At 37.5% G+C, this 20,544-nt stretch overlaps 1 protein-coding gene across 1 annotated transcript in view; it reads right to left on the bottom strand.

Moving 5' to 3' along the window:
- SYTL3 (synaptotagmin like 3) overlaps positions 1–20,544 on the bottom strand; it is a 33,769-nt gene that overhangs the window by 6,863 nt on the left and 6,362 nt on the right. The window contains exons 4-11 of the mRNA XM_053937948.1: positions 17,603–17,667; positions 15,062–15,113; positions 13,563–13,635; positions 12,583–12,655; positions 9,110–9,234; positions 5,502–5,645; positions 2,609–2,787; positions 375–477 (exon numbers count right to left, since the gene is read on the bottom strand). Of these exons, the coding sequence (XP_053793923.1) occupies positions 375–477; positions 2,609–2,787; positions 5,502–5,645; positions 9,110–9,234; positions 12,583–12,655; positions 13,563–13,635; positions 15,062–15,113; positions 17,603–17,667 (814 nt within the window). The remainder of the gene's footprint in view (positions 1–374; positions 478–2,608; positions 2,788–5,501; positions 5,646–9,109; positions 9,235–12,582; positions 12,656–13,562; positions 13,636–15,061; positions 15,114–17,602; positions 17,668–20,544) is intronic.

Raw genomic sequence — 20,544 nt, forward strand, 5'->3', positions numbered from 1 at the left:
AGTGGCACTGATAAAAGGAGTATCACTTGAAAGGGATATTTGTGTAAAATTCCAACTGTTCTCCAATACACCCAGTTTCTGAATGTACAAGCAAAAGTATCTATGGAAGACACTTTGCCTTTGCCACATGGTAAATCAGACCAATACTGGTATTCCCTAAAGGTACTTTATTGGACTAAGGCAGACTTCTCTAATGGTTTGCAATTTACTGTTGCAGCTCCAAAAGCAACTCTCTCTTATTTAGACTAAAGAACCATAATTTTTAAAATTATTGTTTTCAGTGACTCCTAAATTTGCCCCATCAGGTCAGTTCAGAACTTGCAGGATTGCACCATGGAAATGCACACTTAGCAGCATGGAACTGCAAACCATACCTTCAAAGTCTCATCAAACTCTGGATCCACTGTGCTCTTTTTGACAGCTGTCTTCCTCTTACTCCAAGGGGATTTATCAGGAAGTAAATAAACCTTCACATACCTTGGAGATAAAGATACATGGAAAGTGATCAGAAGGAGCAGGGAGGATCAAATGAAAAAAAACAATTAGATGAGAGGAGATTTTTCTTAATTCTTAAACAACTTTGACTTTGTAAGTTCCCAAGCAATAAAATGGCAAAATATTAGTTATATATTTTCTCAAAAAAAGTAGATAGACTAAAAGGATCTTCGTGTGCCATACAGCTAATGTGTTTCAATTCCATTGTACTTGGGAAGGGATTAAGATCTGAACAGGAATCCTGTTGTCATACTCTTGGCCTCTGATAAAACAGCCCACTAAAGAAGTCACCTTGTCAGTTGTAGTGACAGCTTTATGATAAAAACAAACAGCATATTATGTGCTCAAAGACAAAAAAAAATATATAAACTTAATCAACTTTAGAATCACTGCTACTTGTCCCCCAACATTCATGAAGAAAATCTCATCTTCACAATATCAGGTAAATAATACAGAATAACTCACAGGTCTTACAAATGCTAATTATTCTAACAGCCACTAGAATGAAAATGGGAGATTGCCTCAAGGGCTCAAGATTGCCCTAACATTGATTCAAGAAAAACCAGCCAAAAAAATTTCTGGAAGCTGAGTTGGACCAATATCAAGCACTAATTATTCATACCCAAAGTTTCTCAACTGTAGGTCAAGTGGAAACTAGTACTTAAATATTTCCCTTAATATCAGTTCAGTGGGCTGTACTTGTGTTATGGCTTCAAAACCAAAGAATTTCAGGAATAGAGAGTGCTTCCAGCTTGTCAGGGAAAGGAGCAGCTGTTTACATAATACAAAGCATTTTTAAACTGTACTTAAACATATTTCAGATATGATTTAAATGAATTTTAAAAGAACCTCTTGATTAACTTACTGGGCAAATAAAATCAGATGTATCTCATATCACCAATGCAGAACTTAACACATATTCCTAATTTTTTCCAAACTGATCCATAGGTAAACCTAGTTTTTAAACAGGTACTAGAAGATCTATCTCTTCTTGTTCTATGAGCCCAGATCAGTTTAATTAAAACATAGCCAGCCAGACTTCAAACCAGCAAATAAGCTAAATAATCAGGTTTTAAACATCAGTTAAAAGCCTACTTTTCAGCAAGCATGTCAAACAAGTGTGCTGTAGTTTTTCATCTGGCTTGGAAAGTAACAAGTATATAAATATATACCCAGAGAGAACATAATGTTTACTACACAGCACTTCCCACATTGCCTTTCAGGCTTCCTGCAACTGTTTGCCTGGCTTAATTACCAGGGGACTTAGAGAACCTTGACCCACTTCTGAAGTGCTCCCAAACAGCCCTTCTCCACAGGCTGCTCTTCCAGCAAGGCATTGCTCATCACCAAGCTTGTCTTTATGAATATTCTTTGCAAGATCTGCACAAAATCCATCACTCTTCTAGGTGAAGGTGACTGCAAGTCCACAATTCTGATGTGGGCACTCAAATGCTCAAACGTGGCAAGACAGCAGGGGCAAGAACAGGCAGTCAGGGATTCTACCTGGTGATTTTGTGTCAGTGGTTCCTGCATGGTCAGAGAGGATCTTTAGTGATAAACAGAGAAATCACCAAGGCTTAATTATCCAACCAAAATTTTCTATGGCATATTTTATGCACTGAAATATCTACTTTTTCCACTTACAACAGTGCATAATTATTATACAGCTTTAGATTTTAAAATATGTTGTAGCAGCTGAAATGTTTACTTTTATCACAGAAGATGGAAGCACCCAAGAAGTATAGCAACCACCCAGTGACCCACAATGGGTCAGCAGATGAATTAGAAACAGGACATCTCATGTGTCAGCCCCAACTTAAGAATTAAAAACTGAACAGCTATTCCCAAGGCCCAAAGGTACTCAACCAGCAACACACATACCCAACTGCCTGCTCACAACCAGGGAAAGAGATTTCCTAGTAGAAAATGGTCATAATGGAATAAGAACTGGCATGAAACCTATTTGTCTTGCAGTGTGTATCTGTGCAAAGGGTTGGTGTGTATGTGGGATGTTCTGAAGGTGCCAGCATGGCATTTCACTCAGAACACATATAAGTATTATAAAAACCATAATATTTTCCTTATGTTTCTTCTTCTCTACACAAATACTTACGGGTTACATTTTTTCTTCTTCTCCTCTCCATAAGCCAGGTTCTTGCATCCCTTGATGCAGATTTCCAAGATGCAAGCTCTGAAGTTGTACTTTAAGGCAAACTCTATTTCTCCTGTGATGGTAGCCTTGCCAAAATTGCCAGACTCAGTGCAAATGCTGCTAAGACTATACAAGCTCCCCTAAGAAAAGACAAATGTCTGGTAAAAGCAGCTTCAGAACAAACAGGACAAAACATTTATTTCCCTCAGTAGTCAGTATCTTTACAGATATCACTGTAAAGATACTGCAAATAATGAAATTTAGGATAATCTGTATAAAATAATCCATTGCTTCCATAACATCCCTGAAAATCACAACTGCTTTGCCCTCTTCTTTTCAGTAAACTTTCTAGGTTGAGAAAATGCTTTAAGTAACTTCTGAAACTGTTTTCATATAAAACTGCTATGTTGCTTCACATGACAAAAATGGGCTGTCTGAAAGGGACTTAAAAACCCCTCTGAAATCTAAAAACATTTTAAAACCCCATTAATTATGCTATGCTTTTAATACATAGCTCATAGTAGGGTACACTATCAAGACATTTAGTTCTACCATGTATTAGTGGAAATACCAAAGTGGCCTGTACATCCAGTAAATACTTTACAAGATGTCCCAATTCCATATAAAAATTATGTTCTCTGTATTGCAGACCATTCAGGAGATATTAAAACATGAATACTTCAGCTGTTGCATGTAGGTGCATAAAGATGTTCCCTAGCTGACCTCAGTCACTTTGCTCTCCCTTCATTTACTTCCACCTTTGGGGCAAAGGTTTGGATGCTTTATATTATATATGGTGCATCCACACATATAAAGAGCAGTTGTGTCTAGCACTGAGAGAAGGAAAGGCACTGCAAAGCAGGAAGATACCAATCCTTTCTGTGGCCCAGCCCAAACACATAACTCTAGGGTGTTATCTTGCCTTCACTGTAATAAATTATCAGCTCAGAACAGTTTGATCTCCATTCATTATAATGATATTCTTTAAGGTGAGCCCTAGAAACCTTTTACACAGCATTTGTCACTGTTGTGATCAGTCTCTCAGCAACACTGCCCTAGATTGCTAAGATATCTGTTTTAGATCACTCCTCCCCCCGAAAATAAACACCAACCCACACAGGACTTGACCAAGGAGTTCTGCATTGCACAACCCAGCAGCTACGAATGCGAAGCAGTGTTTGCAAGATCATATCTCTCTTCAGTGGAGATGCTTTTCTTCCTTTGTACAACATGCCAAATACTAATTTCACACCAAGGGATTTATTAGATTAAAGAGGCTATCTACTCGCTCTTTTCAGCTCTCAGCAGCACACTCACATGTCAAAAGAAGGGTCAGAGTGCTTACTGAGGATGTCAAAAGAAGGGTAAGGACTGTTTTGACCTGTTGCTCGTTGCAAGTAACGTTGCTCCCTTCACAAGAAGTGTATCAATTTAATCAAGCTAACTTGCAGCTTTGTTCAGCTCTGCACTTTCATTCACTAACATATTTTTATTCACCAGACCAGAAAATGTTTATTTTCCACCAAAATCCATTACAGCAATGGAATGCAAACAGAGTTTTGTCCTAAACTTGTATGTCCCAAAACAAAATTCTGTGAAAGTTCCTCATGTGTATTCCACAGAACACCCTATTTATTTAGGAAAGCTGGATAGGTGTTATGATTAATGATGTTTGGACTGAATATCACTACATATGTCTCCCACCTGATCAGGCATCCCATACATTCTATGTGGAAGTCACCACTTTAGGTTCAGCAAGCAGGGATTTAGCAATGACTTAACGTATTGTACTTCTGCTGCCATGACTGGGAGCAATGCCCTCTGATGTTCTGGAAAATACATTTTTTATGGAGTGGCCTTCAACATCCAACAATTACACATAAAGAGAAGTTTAATGGATTTTGACTTCTGCCTTTATAAGACAGTAGAAAATATTTCAGTTTTAAGACTGAGCTTTCTGTAGCCCAGCTCAAATGGTTGTCAAAAGAATCACAAATGTAACACAAAACTGTTTTCCATTTGTCAGCTTAACATCTCAGATTCCCCAGTGGAATGAACTACAAGAGTGCATCCAGGTCCCTGTGTGTGTTTCTGCTTCTCTGTCAAGTAAGCAGTCTGGTTTAATTTTGATTCCCTAAGTCATTTTAGTTCCCTTCTTTACAAGATCAGTCATGAATTCTTTGGATACTTCACCTTGCTTAACCTCATCACTAATAGATAGAAATTAGCTTCCACAGTTAATCACAGAGGCTATAAAGCACTGTGCTGAATTCATTTATAACCAGCTTCCTTCCCTCTCATTTGCACTATTCAAAATGCCATCCAACAGAGGATGATTCAATGTCATCCCCTAAGCCTAGGAACTGCTCCCCTGGCTTCCATCATTGTCCGTTTCCTCTTCATTCACCGGCATTCTGACATTTGAATTTCCACTGACATTTCCAATACCACAGTTCTTGCAGACTGACAAACCCTCCTGGTAAATGAAGCTTGAAGAGAAAAAGCCAGATACTAGGTGAGAAAGTACCACATTCATAATACCGATCCTAATAATCAAATGGGAAGAATGTTAGCTGCATTTGCAAAATTCAGAAGAAGATGTTCTATCAATTATTCATGATCAGTGGATGATATATCCATCAATTATCCATTATTAATTTGCCTTATGCTTCAAAAGGTTCACAGTGTTACTCTGAGGACTGTGCCAAAGGCATCAGTCTTTCATCAGATACAAACTCAAGTGCAATTCTTCCTTCATTTTGTAATATAATCCAAAATACACCAACATGCTGCACAAGCTTTTATATCTGTTCCCTTTAAATACCTCTTCTGTTGTGTTTCACCTTTAACTTACATGTTTTCTGCCATCACAGAAAACCGTATCACTCGTGGGACTGGTTGTTATGTCTTCTTCCTCCTTGCAACTACTTTTGCTCTGAGTTTCACTGTCATTTTGGGCCCCAGTGATGAGCTGTTGCAGACTGGGTGTACTTTTCATCTGTAAGAAATTCAGAAAGTAATTTTTTTTTCCAGTTAAGAAAAATGCTCTGATTTAAGAATGTTATCAGAAGAAAACTCAGTAAATAACTACAACTGACTCTGATTAAGGTCATGCAGGTGGCACACCTTCAAAGATAATGTAGCAACTGAACTTAAATGTTGATTTATAACTCTCTCAACCCAGTTAATGGTACACTCATTATATTAATAATTTTTTTTAAATCAACATACCACCAGCTAATCTAAGGATCACAATAACAGCAATTACTAACAGCCATCTACTAATAACACACCAAAAGTATCAATATACTAATAAAAGTCCTTATTAGGCCTTAACAAAACAGTAATTTTGGAAGAAAATATAATCTTGCCTCCAGGAAATTAAAAACTGTATTTTGCAATACACATGACACATGCCCGTATTCACCTATGCAAGAATGAACATAAGTTGAAAGAGATTTGAAAATAGAAATAGTCTGACAAGTTCCCTTCCCTTTGTTTATAGAAAAGGTTAAATTTCCAAGGTGTTCTTGACTTTGTTTTGACTATGTCCATTTATCTTTCTAATTTTCCCCTGAAAACTCAGATTATTTCTGAGAGAGTTATATTTATATATATATATAAATCAAAACTCCTTGAGATTTCTCTTCTGCCACTTCTGTTGCCAAGAACAACAGCTAATAGAATGAAGTGCCGAAATACAAACACATAGGGCTGGAAATATGCTCAAAATATTGGTATAAGTGGCACACCACTTCCTGAGTATAATACAATTTATGGAAAGTATGTTGACACCTCAATGGATAGGAAAAAAAGCAAGGTAAGAAATTCTATGTGGTTAGGATCTAAGAAAATAACATTTTAAAAAGTTGTGTAACAGATTACCTGAAAGACTAAAAAGAATATAGTGTGACTGAATCAATAGCAAGCATTAGGGCTTATTTCCACAAAGGAAACGTGAAAGAATGCCTGCTGCACAGCAGCAGACAGCACTAGAAAATGAGGACAAGAAGTGAGATAATACAGTGAGATTACTTCTGAAAAAAACAGATTGTGCAAAATCTTAACCAGTCTGCTGTTATTAAAACACAGAAATTGTGATGTCTATTAAGTGCCCTGTCTTAAGAATAGATGCAAGAATTAAGTTACCTTGTGAGAGGGAAACAGAAAACACATTCAGAATATAGTCTCAAAAGAACCCCAAGTAAACCAAAAATAGTATTTCCTAACAGAGAAACTATCTTCTGCTTTATAAAACCTGAAACACAACTAATTTCACTTACTAATCAAACCAAGCTACTACACACTGAATTTTAGCTTCTACTTGGATCAGAATGACTTTGCTATTGTGCAGTACAAAACATAAGAGACTGAACAAGGCAACACAGCTACCAGTACTAAACTCAGCAGCAGGTCTCACAAGCCCAGCCCAGCTCTAATGTCTGCTTCTGTTGCCACAGGAGAGGTATCCCACAGCTACCAATGCACCACAAACAGCTCCCAAACGTGGCACATGCCAGCTTGTTCCCCCAGTGAGGCAGGGATAACTGCACTTCCCTTAGTAAACTTAGGGATTCTAAAGATGAGAGGCCCTCAAAATCCAGATTTTACGCTGGCTGGTATTTCTTGCCATTGGATTTGTTTTTTCACTAATACTGAGTTTAAGTATAATTGCTTTCAACTTTAATCCAAAGGAATCAAGCTCTGCATGCATCACAAATTTAGAAAACTTACTTAAGAAACAGATAGTGTCCTCAAGGCTTAAGCAGTGCCCCAATCTTAAACACTGCACATTCAAACTTGTAATTACAGTTACTACTTCACAGTCATTCCTTAGAGAAAAATACAGTTTCTAGGGGGAAAAGCCACTGTTCTGATTCATGAAAACAAAAGTTCTTTCTGGGGTGGAAATCATAACAAGTAAGATTTCAACATGATATCTTCTTATAAATATAATTCATTGTTTGGCAAGTATAATTTAAAACAGGTTCTGTCTCATAACTTAAGGCATAGTTCTAGTTCTAGCTTTTTACATCTACACTTTCTAAAGGAAAACAAAGTTGAAGGACATTCACAACTAAAAAAATCAACATTACTTCTCACAAAACTAAAATTTTAGCTTAAATATAGTACAATTGGTTCAAACAGCTCAGAGAAATAGTGCTCTGGCACAGAAACACTGAAATCTATTTTTCAAAACCTGCAATGCAAAGTGTGGACATAAGTCCTAAATTTTTAAACAGGCAATTAAAACCCCACACAAATAATTTGGATTCGCTTACTAATTAATTTCTTAAGCCAAAGAATCCATATCCATCTTTTAAACATGGCAGATTGTGATCAGCACGCAATGAAGCATAGTCTGAATTCGCATTGCCTCCAACTGTGATGTTTTTCAATGCATTAGAAGGGCAGTGCTCTGCCTGTGGAATAAAGCTAATACCAAAGTGTGGCTTGCCACAATGAAAGCAGCACTCAGGTAACCAATAATTGTTGCCAATTCTATTGGTAATTTAATTGCATACAAAAATACCAGAACTAATTTCACAGAATTCTCAGATACTGTTGGGCCAATTCAAACTGCCCAGTCCATGCATTTGATATCCTGTCTCTTTCATTTATCAGCACCTAACACTTCTGAGGAAAACGAAGAAGTGCACAAGGGAGCTGTGAGCAATGCGTGCCACAAAATCTGGTCCAAAGCAAGGGCTTTTCTCAGCATCTAATCCAGGCACTTAGCAAACCACACTGACCTCATTCAGACTAACAAGGCAATTCAGTAAGTAACCACAATGTGGAAAACAGTATGGACAAAGTTCAGTCACTTGAGAGCTGAAAGTGTACAAAACAAAACCTTCAGTGTAACTCTAAAGCAGAAATGTGAGATCATCTTCAGCCCTGCACAAGTTATAGGAAAACAGATGACTGGATTTTTCTCAAACTTCTCAAGAAAACACAAAGCTAGAGACTGTAACCAAAGCAAAAGGAAAAGGGAGGTTGCATAGCAACTAACAACCATGCTTTCTCCGTGCCAAGTTAAAAAATGCTCAGAAAACATCAGGATGGGTTTGGGATGGTCATCGCTTGTCCTGTTCAGCAGCAAAAGGGGCAAAAAGAAGACAAGACAGATCACCTCCCTGTAGCCCAACAACCACATACAGCAGGTATCAATTCAACCTCAAGAGAATCTGTGAGCACCTGAGAGCAAAATGTCCCATGCTCAACATCCTTCCCCTCATTTTGTAAAAATCTCAGTCTAACACTTCAACTCTGGGCTGACATCAATTGTGCAAAATCTGTCAAAAACCTTGTGAAGAATCAGAGTTCTGATCACAGTCAGTGAATATCAGCTAGAACCTGTTTATAAAATAAAACTCCACTGTGCACATGATTGTTCTCACAAATGTATTTCACTCTGATACAGCTCTTACAGCTCGAGACTGTGCATAATAATATGGATACCCTGCTTGTAATGTTGATTGCAGTGTCAGACTGGCTCCTTCTTTGCTTTCTTCTTTCCACATTCTTCCCATAATCTGTGGTTAGTACACATCTGTCAGCCATATCACTCTGGGACTTTGATATTTCTGAAGATAAAAGAAAGAGATAAGTTACTATAACAAACTTTGCAAGCAATCCTATAGATTTATAGGCTAATTCTGTAGCTTTCAAATTGTCATCCTGCACCTTTAGCATTGATCTCCTAAGAGTAAGAAACAGCTGGGAAGACAAGTGGTTGTTATATTGTATATAATTATATTTTGCCTGCCTAAATCTTTCATGCTGTTTCAACTGGAAATTATACTCCTTGCTGCCTATCATTATAACTGCTGGAAAGAATGGTAAGCCATCAAACACAGTTCCCTCTCAAAAGCAGCTACTTCAGTCCCTATGTATAGCTTGATTTGTAAAGCTGTTTGGTTTGGTTCAAGATAAAGGCAAAATCATAACAACAACATAACTCAACATGACAATGAAAAGTAGAAAGAAGATCATATTGGAAAATATTTAGAAATGTATCCCAAAATATGGATGAAAGGAGGGATATTACATACACTGGTCCCAAACCACATATAATTTTAAGAACCTGAATAGCCCTCATTGAGTTCAATAACATTACTCATATGGATAAGCTTATGTCCATACGTAAGCACCTTGTTGAATGAGCACTTCAGTAACATTTAGTTTATTGGCAAATAAATCTACAGGATGATTGAACATCTGATGCCCCACTTTTCACTCTTATTCCTCAGTGTACACTCAGAATTTTGCTTAAAGGGAAGGGCAGCATTCATCCATGATTTCTGAAGTTGAATATGAGCAGGCTTAACTGCAGATACTTTGCTGTCAATCCCAGATAGACTCTCATGAAGAATTAAAAATTTATAAGTAGCACATGAAATAGCTAGCATATGTTTAATTCATACAGAAGAAATAAACACTTCTCCCACAACATGAACCTCTGTGGAGGAGCCTCAGACAGCAGACAATGCAACATTATGGTATTCAAAAACAATGGCACTCAAGTGTGATTTTTAAAGACACTCTGGGTTAGTTTTGTTCTTAGTAGCAATCAGTCCTCAGATGTTTACTGTACTCTGTGTACACCATTAAGGCACCATGTGACCTATTCAAAGGCAGGCTCAATTAAGCCATCTCTGTAAATGAAACCAGGTTTTTAGCATACACAATGAAATCAGAGATCATAAAAGAGACTGGAATTGAGAGTTCTAATGGAATAGATACAATCTGAGTGCCTTGACCAGCAGTAGAGGCAGAAACACCAGCCTTGCCTCACACTCTCTTACAAGGAACAGGTCACAGAACAGGTTATTGTGTGCGAAAACACAAATGTTCAGTTTTCATATCTATTCCTCTTTTGGCTTCTCTACCCAAATATCATTCAGACTGACACTCTCTGTAGTGCCAAGGGCAATTTTTCACTGCAAATAAAACTACAACCAGTAATTCATTTTACATTCACCAAAGGGCCACCATTGGATTATAGCCTCCTCTTGCTGCCAAGCCACACTGGAACAGGAGGTAGCAGCATAAAGGAGCAGACTGTACAAAGGCAGCTTTGTGCTGCACGCGCTGATCCCTCGTTCCCGCTGCTCTCAGACACGCACACACACTGGCTCCAGTGAGAGAGTCAGAAGCAGAACGAGCTTCTACAGGTTTATTTACTGCAGTACACAAGAGCGGGGTGTATTAAATACCTCTGCAAACCAGGACACTCATCTAGATAAGATACAAACTTTAGACACTTAGGATCAAAAACATTTATCAGCACAGTACCAGGTTTCATTGAGAAGCCATATTGTCTGAAAAAGTTGCTTTCTCTAGTCAAGAAACACAAGTCTTTCTCTTTGCAAGACTTCCTATACTTTTAAATTACTGACTTCCATGATTGCAACAGCCTGTTATTTTCTCCCAAATTAAACTGCTCCACAGTAACTGAGGATGAGAGCACCTGTGTGGGATTTCACCTGTAGCTGAACTGAACTAATTTGCTTCCATCTCCATCTGCAACCCCTGCTCTGCTATTTTACATCCCTGATATGGCTCCTGATCACATGGACTAGCACTCTGTTGTACATATTCCAACATGTATCTTACCTTGATCCCATTTAACTCACTAAAACAGCAGAAAAGTGTTTTGTCTAGGTTAAAGTTCTGCCCTTTAAAATAGCTAAGCCAGTTTCCAGAGCATTCCAGATGCTAATTATAGCAGCATAAGGCTTGAAATAGAGAGGAAAGAAAGATGTGAGTGGAATAGGACCTTCCTTTTGGTAGCAGGGAAATAATAAATTAGTTTGCTGCAGTCCTGACAGTTTTTACTGGTAACTGTGGGATATGGCCAGGCTTCCAGCTAACAGAAAGCTGAATAAGTTACTTTGCATCCATTTCTACGCTGCCACTATTACTGTTTCCAGTGTCTTACACCACTGTATGCTTCTGTTTAGGAGCAAGTCACCAAGTCTCTGCATAGCTTTAATATGTGTTCTAACAGACACAACATTAAATTTGCATAGTTCAAGGAGAATGGGTCTTTAAGATTGGTGGAAGAAGCTAAAGGAAAGACCAAACAAGAGCTAAAACAAGAGTTAGGGGGAAAGGCAGAAAGGCATTGAAGCCAGATTTGTTCAGGTCTAATCTCACATATGGGGTTAAGTAAGTTGAAGCTAGTAAGAAAATATTACAGTTTGTTCAAATCCATGCAAATTTGCAAGCCCCTGTAATCTTCTTAAGGCTCAGAAGCTGTTTTCCTCTGGTCACTGATACCTTTAATTTATTTTTCACAAAGGCTGACTATCCTCAGTGTAGTTAGCCTTAGAGGCGCACACAGAGTCTGCATCCCTAGGAACAGCAGGCAGTGTAAGAGAATGGAAGGAACCAAAAGCATCAGAAGGGAACAGGAGTTGTTAGGACTGGAGAGCACTTAGAAATGTGCACTGAAAAATTCCACACAGCTAGACTAATAAAGAGGAAGGAAGTCCTCATGAATACGGCCAGTAAATGAAAATATTAAACTCCTGTTAAATAATAGACTCTTGACCAGGTCAATTTGGGTTCAGCCAGATAACATGAAGATCAGAAATTGATTACTCTAACATGAATTAAATATACTGCATCTCAACACCTGGTAAATTAAAAGAACAATTATACAGTATTTTCACATCTTTACAATAAATGTGTTCTGGATTGATATAATCAGTTTATTTAACAACTGGCAGAATACTGAAGGAGAATTATATTTTCTGTGTTATATTTTCTGTATTATTTTTCAGGTTGGCACAGCCTTGGCATTAATTGTTTTTAAAGGCCATTACTTGATAGCCTTTTTTTATGACGTCTTGACCAACACTGTGGCCAAAAAATAGAAACATTTGACTATGTTATTCTGGAATGACAAGACAGTGAAAGCTACTTACTTTTTATATGTGTTGTGAGAGACAAAAACAAGTTTTCCACAGATTTATTAAACCTTTTAGACTCTCCAAGTTCCTGCAAATGGGAGATACAACAAGTAAGAAAACACAAAATATTTGTAATTTTAAAGTTTCCATGATTACATATCTACAGACCACATAACAATCAGATGGTAAAGCTGCAGCCCTTTGCTCACTTCTGTAGACAAATATATCTGAGGACAAACATTGACACAGTTGGAAACTATCACACTAATGGACAAAGATGGAAAGTAATCTTTTCAGGTCCATGGTCTTTCATGTATAAGTGGAACTCCTCGCAGAAAGATCACATATTAAGTTCATAAATACAACTAATTACATCACTGATTTGTGGCAAGGATTTAATACTTTTATCTATTACAGAACAAAGAGTTTTCAAAGTCCATGTAAGTACATAAGAATGTTTACAGAACTGCAATGGGCTTCAAAACCAGGGCCTGAGGACCCAGTCCAAAATTAAATGAAACAGTACTTTAGGGCAATTTCTGTGAGTTTCAAGCCATGTTCTACTATTCTGTCCACTAGAAACTGCAATGCAAAGGCAGCCATCAAATTCACTGTTTCTCATTCAGAAATAAAAGTGACATGTAACTACTGACTGTCACAGGAACACTGGATCCTTCAGGTTTGAGTGGAACTCAGCTCTCAGTCCAGTCTTCCTGTGATGAGGCACCCAAAACAGATGCAACATTCTAATGTCAGGTAGAGTGGTTAAGCACTTCCCTCAAAAACTGAAAACTAATTGAAAACAGCCCTCATAGCCTCTAAATTTTCTCTCCCAGTATCCATGCAGCATAAAAATAACAACAAGGTAGCAAAAGGCTGCATTTATATTGCAGAGTGATATTACAGCAGTTATTTACCACATTTCTGTGGCTGACCTTTTCATATGAATGACACCCTAAGTGGTGCACTTATATGTACACTTTGCAGATACATACATTTCCCATCACATTGGCTCCTGCTGGTGATTCTGTGAAAGGAGGTGGAGTTGGAGGTACAACAGAAATTTTACTAGAAATTCAAGAGATAAACAGTGCAACAGTTAATATATGATGGCAATAGATGAATAAATAAACCATGTCCATGCACAGTATCTTCATTACCCATGCTTCCTGCACTCTATAAAGGTCTGGGTCAACATCCTGTGTCTGTAAGAGGTGCAGCACAGGTTTATTGCCTATTCTTAGGAATTAGGACTACCTTTCTACCTTCTCAATCTTGGGGTGCTCCAGGCAAAATTATTAAATTAGAACTATCAGGAAGACCTAATTTAGGATAGGCTCCCTAGACCTCTATATGGCTGGCAGTATCACAGCCCGTGTCCTGAATTCTAAAACACAATTCCTGTCAAATGCACCCCATGTCTTGTTCAGAGATGTTTTCAAAAATCAGTCATGTTTATTTACAATACTAAAAGGATCATTCCTTGCTTGGATTCAGAGCTGTTAAAAACCCTTTAAACATTCCTGCCATTCCATCTGTGGTAAATAGTCCTGGTCTGTGACAAAAAAAAAAAAAAAAAAAAAAATCTGACTCATTCTATTATCACAGCACAATCACAGATGCTAAGCTAGCTGGTGAAATTCCTTCTTGATTATTTTTTAGTTTTTACCACATCCAGGTAAAAGCGAGTCTTGGTCAGGATCTTATCCAGCTGAATGTAAGTTTCTTTCTTATGCAGTTGTGCCTTGCCAGACAATTAGAATAAATTGAGACCATCTCTTCATATCTTATTTTACACAGGGTTTCGGGGTTTTTTTTTTTGGTTGGTTTGGATTTTGGTAGTAGTTGTTGTTGCTGTTTGGTGTTGTGGTTTTTTGGTTTGGTTTATTTTAAGGCAGAGGCCTCCTTTAATAACATAAGAAACAGACTGTTACTTCATTATATATCACTGGTAATAACTTAAGTATGGTCATGTTTTGGCCTCTGGTCAAAGTATTTATTCACTGTAAACTAGATTTTAAATTTTTTTAAAAGTTTGGTAAGTGAAAATGTCCAACTTCTTGTCTACTACCTATTGTAAAACCATCATATCAGCAATATCTCCCATTGAACAAATAATGATGCTGTTATGACACCTAGTAAATTACTTTCATTTACAATAACTTAAAAGTATTTTGCAAATTTAACAGATAATTGTATAAATAGTTATGCAAAAAATATAAGTAGATAAAGATAAAGCACATCCCTTCATTTCAAGTAAGATACTATTACTCCAAACATGGTACTTACTCTCTGTTGTATGTGACACCTATTCTGTGGATTGCTGACAGCTAAAAGTGAAAATTTTTCTATGCTTTTATCATTTAAACTCCAAAAGTATTGATTCTTTTTCATAATAAAGGAATACAAACTACTAGTTGGTTTACAACATAAAATATATCACCCATACAAATTTGCAGTGTCCCAGGACTGTTTGTCCTTTCATAAGTCTTACCTCAGATTCTGGTAAGATTCCAAGAGCTTTGCACCAACTGTTTCATGCCTGCCTATGAAAGAGGGAAAGAAAAAAACAGAGATCATTTAGTAGCAACATCAGTTACTTATGCCTGTATAACACTTCTTAAAATCAGTGCCTTTCAGGAAGTAGTCTGTGCTTACAGAAGCTCATGCACGTGCAAGTCAGGAATGAATTCCCAACTAATGTATCAGCACACATGCCAAACAACACACAAGTTTCCCCTGCATCTCAAACCATTCCATGATTTCACCCTCCCCTGTTGCAGGCGACACATTCAGATGAACTCTTCACAAAAGCTAAGGACAATCACACAGAGATGCCAACATGCTCATTCCTACAGGTTGCTAAGTGCTGTCAGCCTCCCAGGGCCCAGGAGGCAGGCAGTGCATGGGCCCTAAAGCACACTTCAGCCACAAAACTCAAACAGTAAGGGAAGCTTGAAAACGTCTACAAGGGCAGGCATGTGGTCAACTCTTGCCCTCATGAAAATTTGTTTCACTTTTCCTAATAGAGACCTGAGCAGTGATGAAAATGCTTGACTAGCTCACAAACATAAATGAGAGACTTTGCTAAGAGCATCCCTGCAGGGAAACGGCAACCATGGCACATTCCTCAGCTGAGCAGCCACATGATGTGAAGACACCAAGAAGCAAGAGCTCCATCAGGCATGAACAATGAAGGCTCATAAAACTGTTATTTGTTCCTGAGAGATCATAAATATAACAAATGGTGAACTGAAATTATCTGGAGTGATTTTAATCACTAGTAATTCCTGATACAGTAAGCAGCATGTGATCTATGTTTTGCTGAAGATGTCATTAATTATAACATTACTTATATGAAAGTAATAGACCTTAGCAGTGGTAGAAATAATCAGCTCATGGATGTTAGAATTTCCAATCAGAACTCCAGAATTCTCCCTTATTGTTAAATAACATTTGCTATCTTTGATTTTAAACTGATTGGTCATGAAAAGTAATCTACCACTGTAATGAAAATATTATCTCATTCTTTAGGGAGAAGATACAAAAAAATTAATAAAAAGCATAACAATTTTTTTTTTACTATGCAACATGAGAAAACTTCACTGTAAAATATTTTTTTCAATTCAACTTATGTTCTAGTGATTACTTCAGTTATGTTATATTTTCAAACCAAAAGAGGGCACTGTCCCTCCAGGATTGAAGATTGCATAAAGGCTGCTGTGTTTCAAAATTTGTCACTTTTTAAATTCCTTTTCTGCCTGTAAGTTTATCTTCTGTATATCCTTAGATCTTTGTGACTTCATCAGCATTACCACTAGACTAACTGAGCAAAATGCTTCAAGAACCCACAAAGCCTTCATAATTCAAAGTGAGAACTGATTTATTTTGCTGGAAAAAAGGAACAACCAGTAACTTGCACTATGAGAGTCAATATTCGAGAACAACATTTTCCAATAATAGAGAGATTGGTAAAACTACCAGCTTCATACTTGTTGAAAAGAATGAGGGGAAATTATTATTATAATGGTTATTGGATGAAACTGTGCTTTAAAAAGATCAGTCAACTAACTCTTTAAAATTAGAAATTGTGTTAGCTAGAATGGACTTTAGTGAAATCTTTCAAAATTCTTTTAACAGGAACTTTAGTTTAGTTTCTTAATATGCTGCCTGCTCCCTTTCACGAATATCTACTACGCAAAATTTGCCTGATTATGCTCCCCCTTTTATAAAATTCTTCCTATTCAAGTTTCCCAACAGAGATTTAAGGCCTAGTTCTTTCCTTTTTACCAACTACTCTTAAACATAGATGCAGATACTGAAGTGAAACTGTATCATTTAACGACAGTCAGGCACAAAATTAAGTAGATGCCTATCTGAAGTGGCACTTCAAGGGAAAGAGGAAACAAATCTTCTCCACCTTGATAGTTATGGTAGGTGAAAACAAACACAAACAGCTCCTTTGCTGGCAAAACACATTTCCCATATGTGAATGTATCCATTCACATACTCTAATTTTTCTTAGAGTTTTGTATTTTTAGTGGCACTGAGAAGACCCAGCACAAGACAATGGCACAGCCAGCTGGCTGAAGGTAACGAAACAGTGTTTAGCTCTCTGCTGATTTATAGCTATACATGGGGGGTTTTATTCCATTCTATCATTTCTTTAAACTTTACAACTTCCTCAGTGAAAACAACTGAAGTTTAAACTTCGACAAATGATGAATGCAAGATAATTTTCTTCCTGTACATACAACATTTCTATATTAATTTCACATCATTGTATTTCTTAGAAGTCTTACATGCTCATTAATTCAAATTTATATGGCCAGAAATATTCTTATTTTTATTACTGCAACAAAATAAGTTATACTTTTAAATGCACTCTGCTGAATTGCATTCATGTTTTATTTACTGCATAGACAGACAGACTGCAGGGAAGAAACATTGGATACAGTGTCAGACTACATTCAGTGTTTCAGTTAGATGAGAACTACACATTACATAGCAGTTTATGATCTGTTCCAGTGATTACCTTCACCTGGATATTTCTTTGCTCGTTCCTCAAAGAACCATTCACCAGCCTTCACTTTCACATCTCTGGAAAACAATCATAAGAGATTCAAATCAAAATGTTTGCAAGTGCATTTCTTCAAATGTTCGGTTACCATGTAACAATCCAACATCCTTTATTAATCCTACCGTAAAACTAAGATTTCATGACTATTCAGTCTATTGACTGGTTTTGCCACACATCTGAAAAAAAACATGGTGGGGAGGAATCCTTTGGGGACATTTGTTTGGTGGGGGGGGGGGGGGGGGGGCGGGGAGTTGATAGCTTGTTTTCCTTTTTGCAGTGTAGGACTGGCCATGGAAAGTGATGCACATGGCTCTGGCCATAGCTCTGAAGGCAGGAGAGTCCTGGGCACACTCCAGTCTGCACAACCAAGTTGCAAAGCAGCCCAGGCGCTTGTGCTGAGTGGGGAGCTGGCTGCTTACAGCTGCAGCCTCGTCTGAGAAGTGAGGAATGTCCACGGTAGAGGACATGGTTCCAAGCAGAACTTGGGATGGCTACCAGGGAGCACTGAGCTCCACAGCCCTGGCAGCACAGGGACTTCATGGCCCACCTCTCCATTTTCTGGAAGCTACCATCAGTTACATCAATGTCTTACAAAGGCACCGGGAACAGAAAAGTAATGATTAGCAAGTACAAGATTATATCAGATTAAATAGCTCAGTCATTATCAGATTTTCAGCAAATCTTACTCTTCCTGAAGCCTGCAATTTAAACTCACCCATTATTAAAGAGACAAAAAAAATTTAACTGAGGATAGGATTCTCTGTATCCTTCAGGTTCCAAATTCTCGTCTAAATGTCTTACTAATTTTTAGGGCATATATAATATCTCCCTTCCTTGTCAATTTTGTGATGCTTACTATGAGATGAAGTCTCACTGCAAAAATTTCCTCTGTGCAGGCACTGCTAAACCTTTTCTCTAGCCAGTTGTTGATTTTCCTTTTACAAAATTAATCTCTGTATTACTACTCCCTCTGCCAAAATTGCTTGACACTGGCAACAGCATACAAACAGTAAATTCCATGTAGGGCTTACCTTCTTAAGAAAGCAAGATCTCTAAATACAAGAGCCAAAGTGATACCCACAAATGGGCAAGGCAACAAAACCACTGGGTCTGCCATTTCACACTTCACCTTATTCTGTGTCAAAACAAACTATAGGTAGGATGCTTTTGGTTCTGTCACTTGATTTTAAAGCCTTTTAGGCATTTTAATGATATCTTCATAAGTAGCAATGCAGACTATTAAAAAAAAAAATCAGCACCCATGTAGATTGTACAATTAATTTTCATACCTAACCATAGATCCTTGTGCATAACTGAACAAAGACGAGCCTGAAAATTAGGTTTAAGTAACTGAGACAGGATACTTACACATTTTGGCTGGTGATCTATTAACTAATAAATGTCTGAAATCTCTGTCTTCAAGAACTTTACATTAGTAGTGCCTTGATTTTCATTCAACCCCAGGCCTCCCTTTATACTATTCCCACCACCCCCTGGTTATCTTCCAGAGTTTAATCTCCAGTTCTCCACAGATCCATGTGATAACTGAATCTACTCATAGAAGTTCTGGACACGCCTTCCTTGGAGGTGTTCAAGGCCAGGCTGGATGGGGCTCTGAGCAACCTGGTCTAGTGAAAAGTGTCCCTGCCCATGGCAGGGTGGGTGGAACCCAGACGATCTTTAAAGTTCTTTCCAACCCAAACTATTCTATGATAGTTAGATCACACACAAAACGAAAATAGATCTGAAAATACCTTTTTCTTTTTTTTGATAAAGAATGTATTAAGATATGACCAAAATATGAAAACAATGCTAATAAAGTCCCTTTGTCAGGTAAAATAAACCAAACTCCTCCAAAACAAACATCTTTCTAGACTCCTAGAATAGAGGAGTCCTTTAAAAAAACCCCAACATGCTATACCAACTCCATTCACATAAAATATGCCTCTTCCAGGTGAAAGATACAAAATTTTTCAGTTCACAAGGTTTTCAAGATTTCTTATTTTGTAAGAAATACAAAGTTTGCCTATCCTGCATGCCCTTTCACTGAGGTGTTTAAGCACATTCCTTACAAACATGACTCCAGTGTCTAGGGGAGAACCTCCATAGTGCTACTGCTGCTGTTTGGGTCAGGAAAAAATTACTCTAGTGATAAACAAGACCCAAAGTTACAGTTACTTGGGACTTGGAAATCAGCTCTTACCTTTTTTAGCCATCCTACTTTCCCCTCGCCAGGGAAAACAAAAGGAGCTGAGTACCATTTACCACTTTGCTGCACTCCCAACCCCTTTTTGAGATTTGAAGCTTTGATGTAAAGTTCACTAAAGGCAATGGAAGAAGTCTGACTGAATTTAATTGATTTTACATCATGACTAAAGACCAAATGTACTCTCTCTTCACTATAAAGAGAAATTCAATGACAGCTGGCATATCCATCTGTATTAGCAAGATAAAAAAAAAAAAGGTAATTTCCTGAAGGAAAAGTAAAAAGGTCTTTTAATTAATCTAAATAACATTTTCTTGGTTTTACCATTAAATACCTGGACAAGCTAATTAAATAATTAAGGGTATGCAGCACTACACAAAGCAGCTTAACAACCAAAAACTCTCTATAGGGGATTTCCACAGTGACCACCAAATAACTGGAAACCAATTTAAAACAAGAGGAAGTGAGGAGGGTTATCTAGACAAGGATCCAGAAAATTAACTTTTGAATTTTCAGTTTAGTGCATATAGTTTGAAACATAGCAAAACACATACACCAAAATCTAGTAACTATTTTGTATCAAGTATAAATATAGCTGAACTACCTATTTTGCATATTAGTTGCTAAATAAACTGAAGATTCAGAGAATATCTTGTTAGCAATAGTTTACAACTCTCTTCCAAACTATAAA

Source organism: Vidua chalybeata, chromosome 3 (genome assembly GCF_026979565.1).
Source record: "Vidua chalybeata isolate OUT-0048 chromosome 3, bVidCha1 merged haplotype, whole genome shotgun sequence".
Lineage (NCBI taxonomy): Eukaryota > Metazoa > Chordata > Aves > Passeriformes > Viduidae > Vidua > Vidua chalybeata.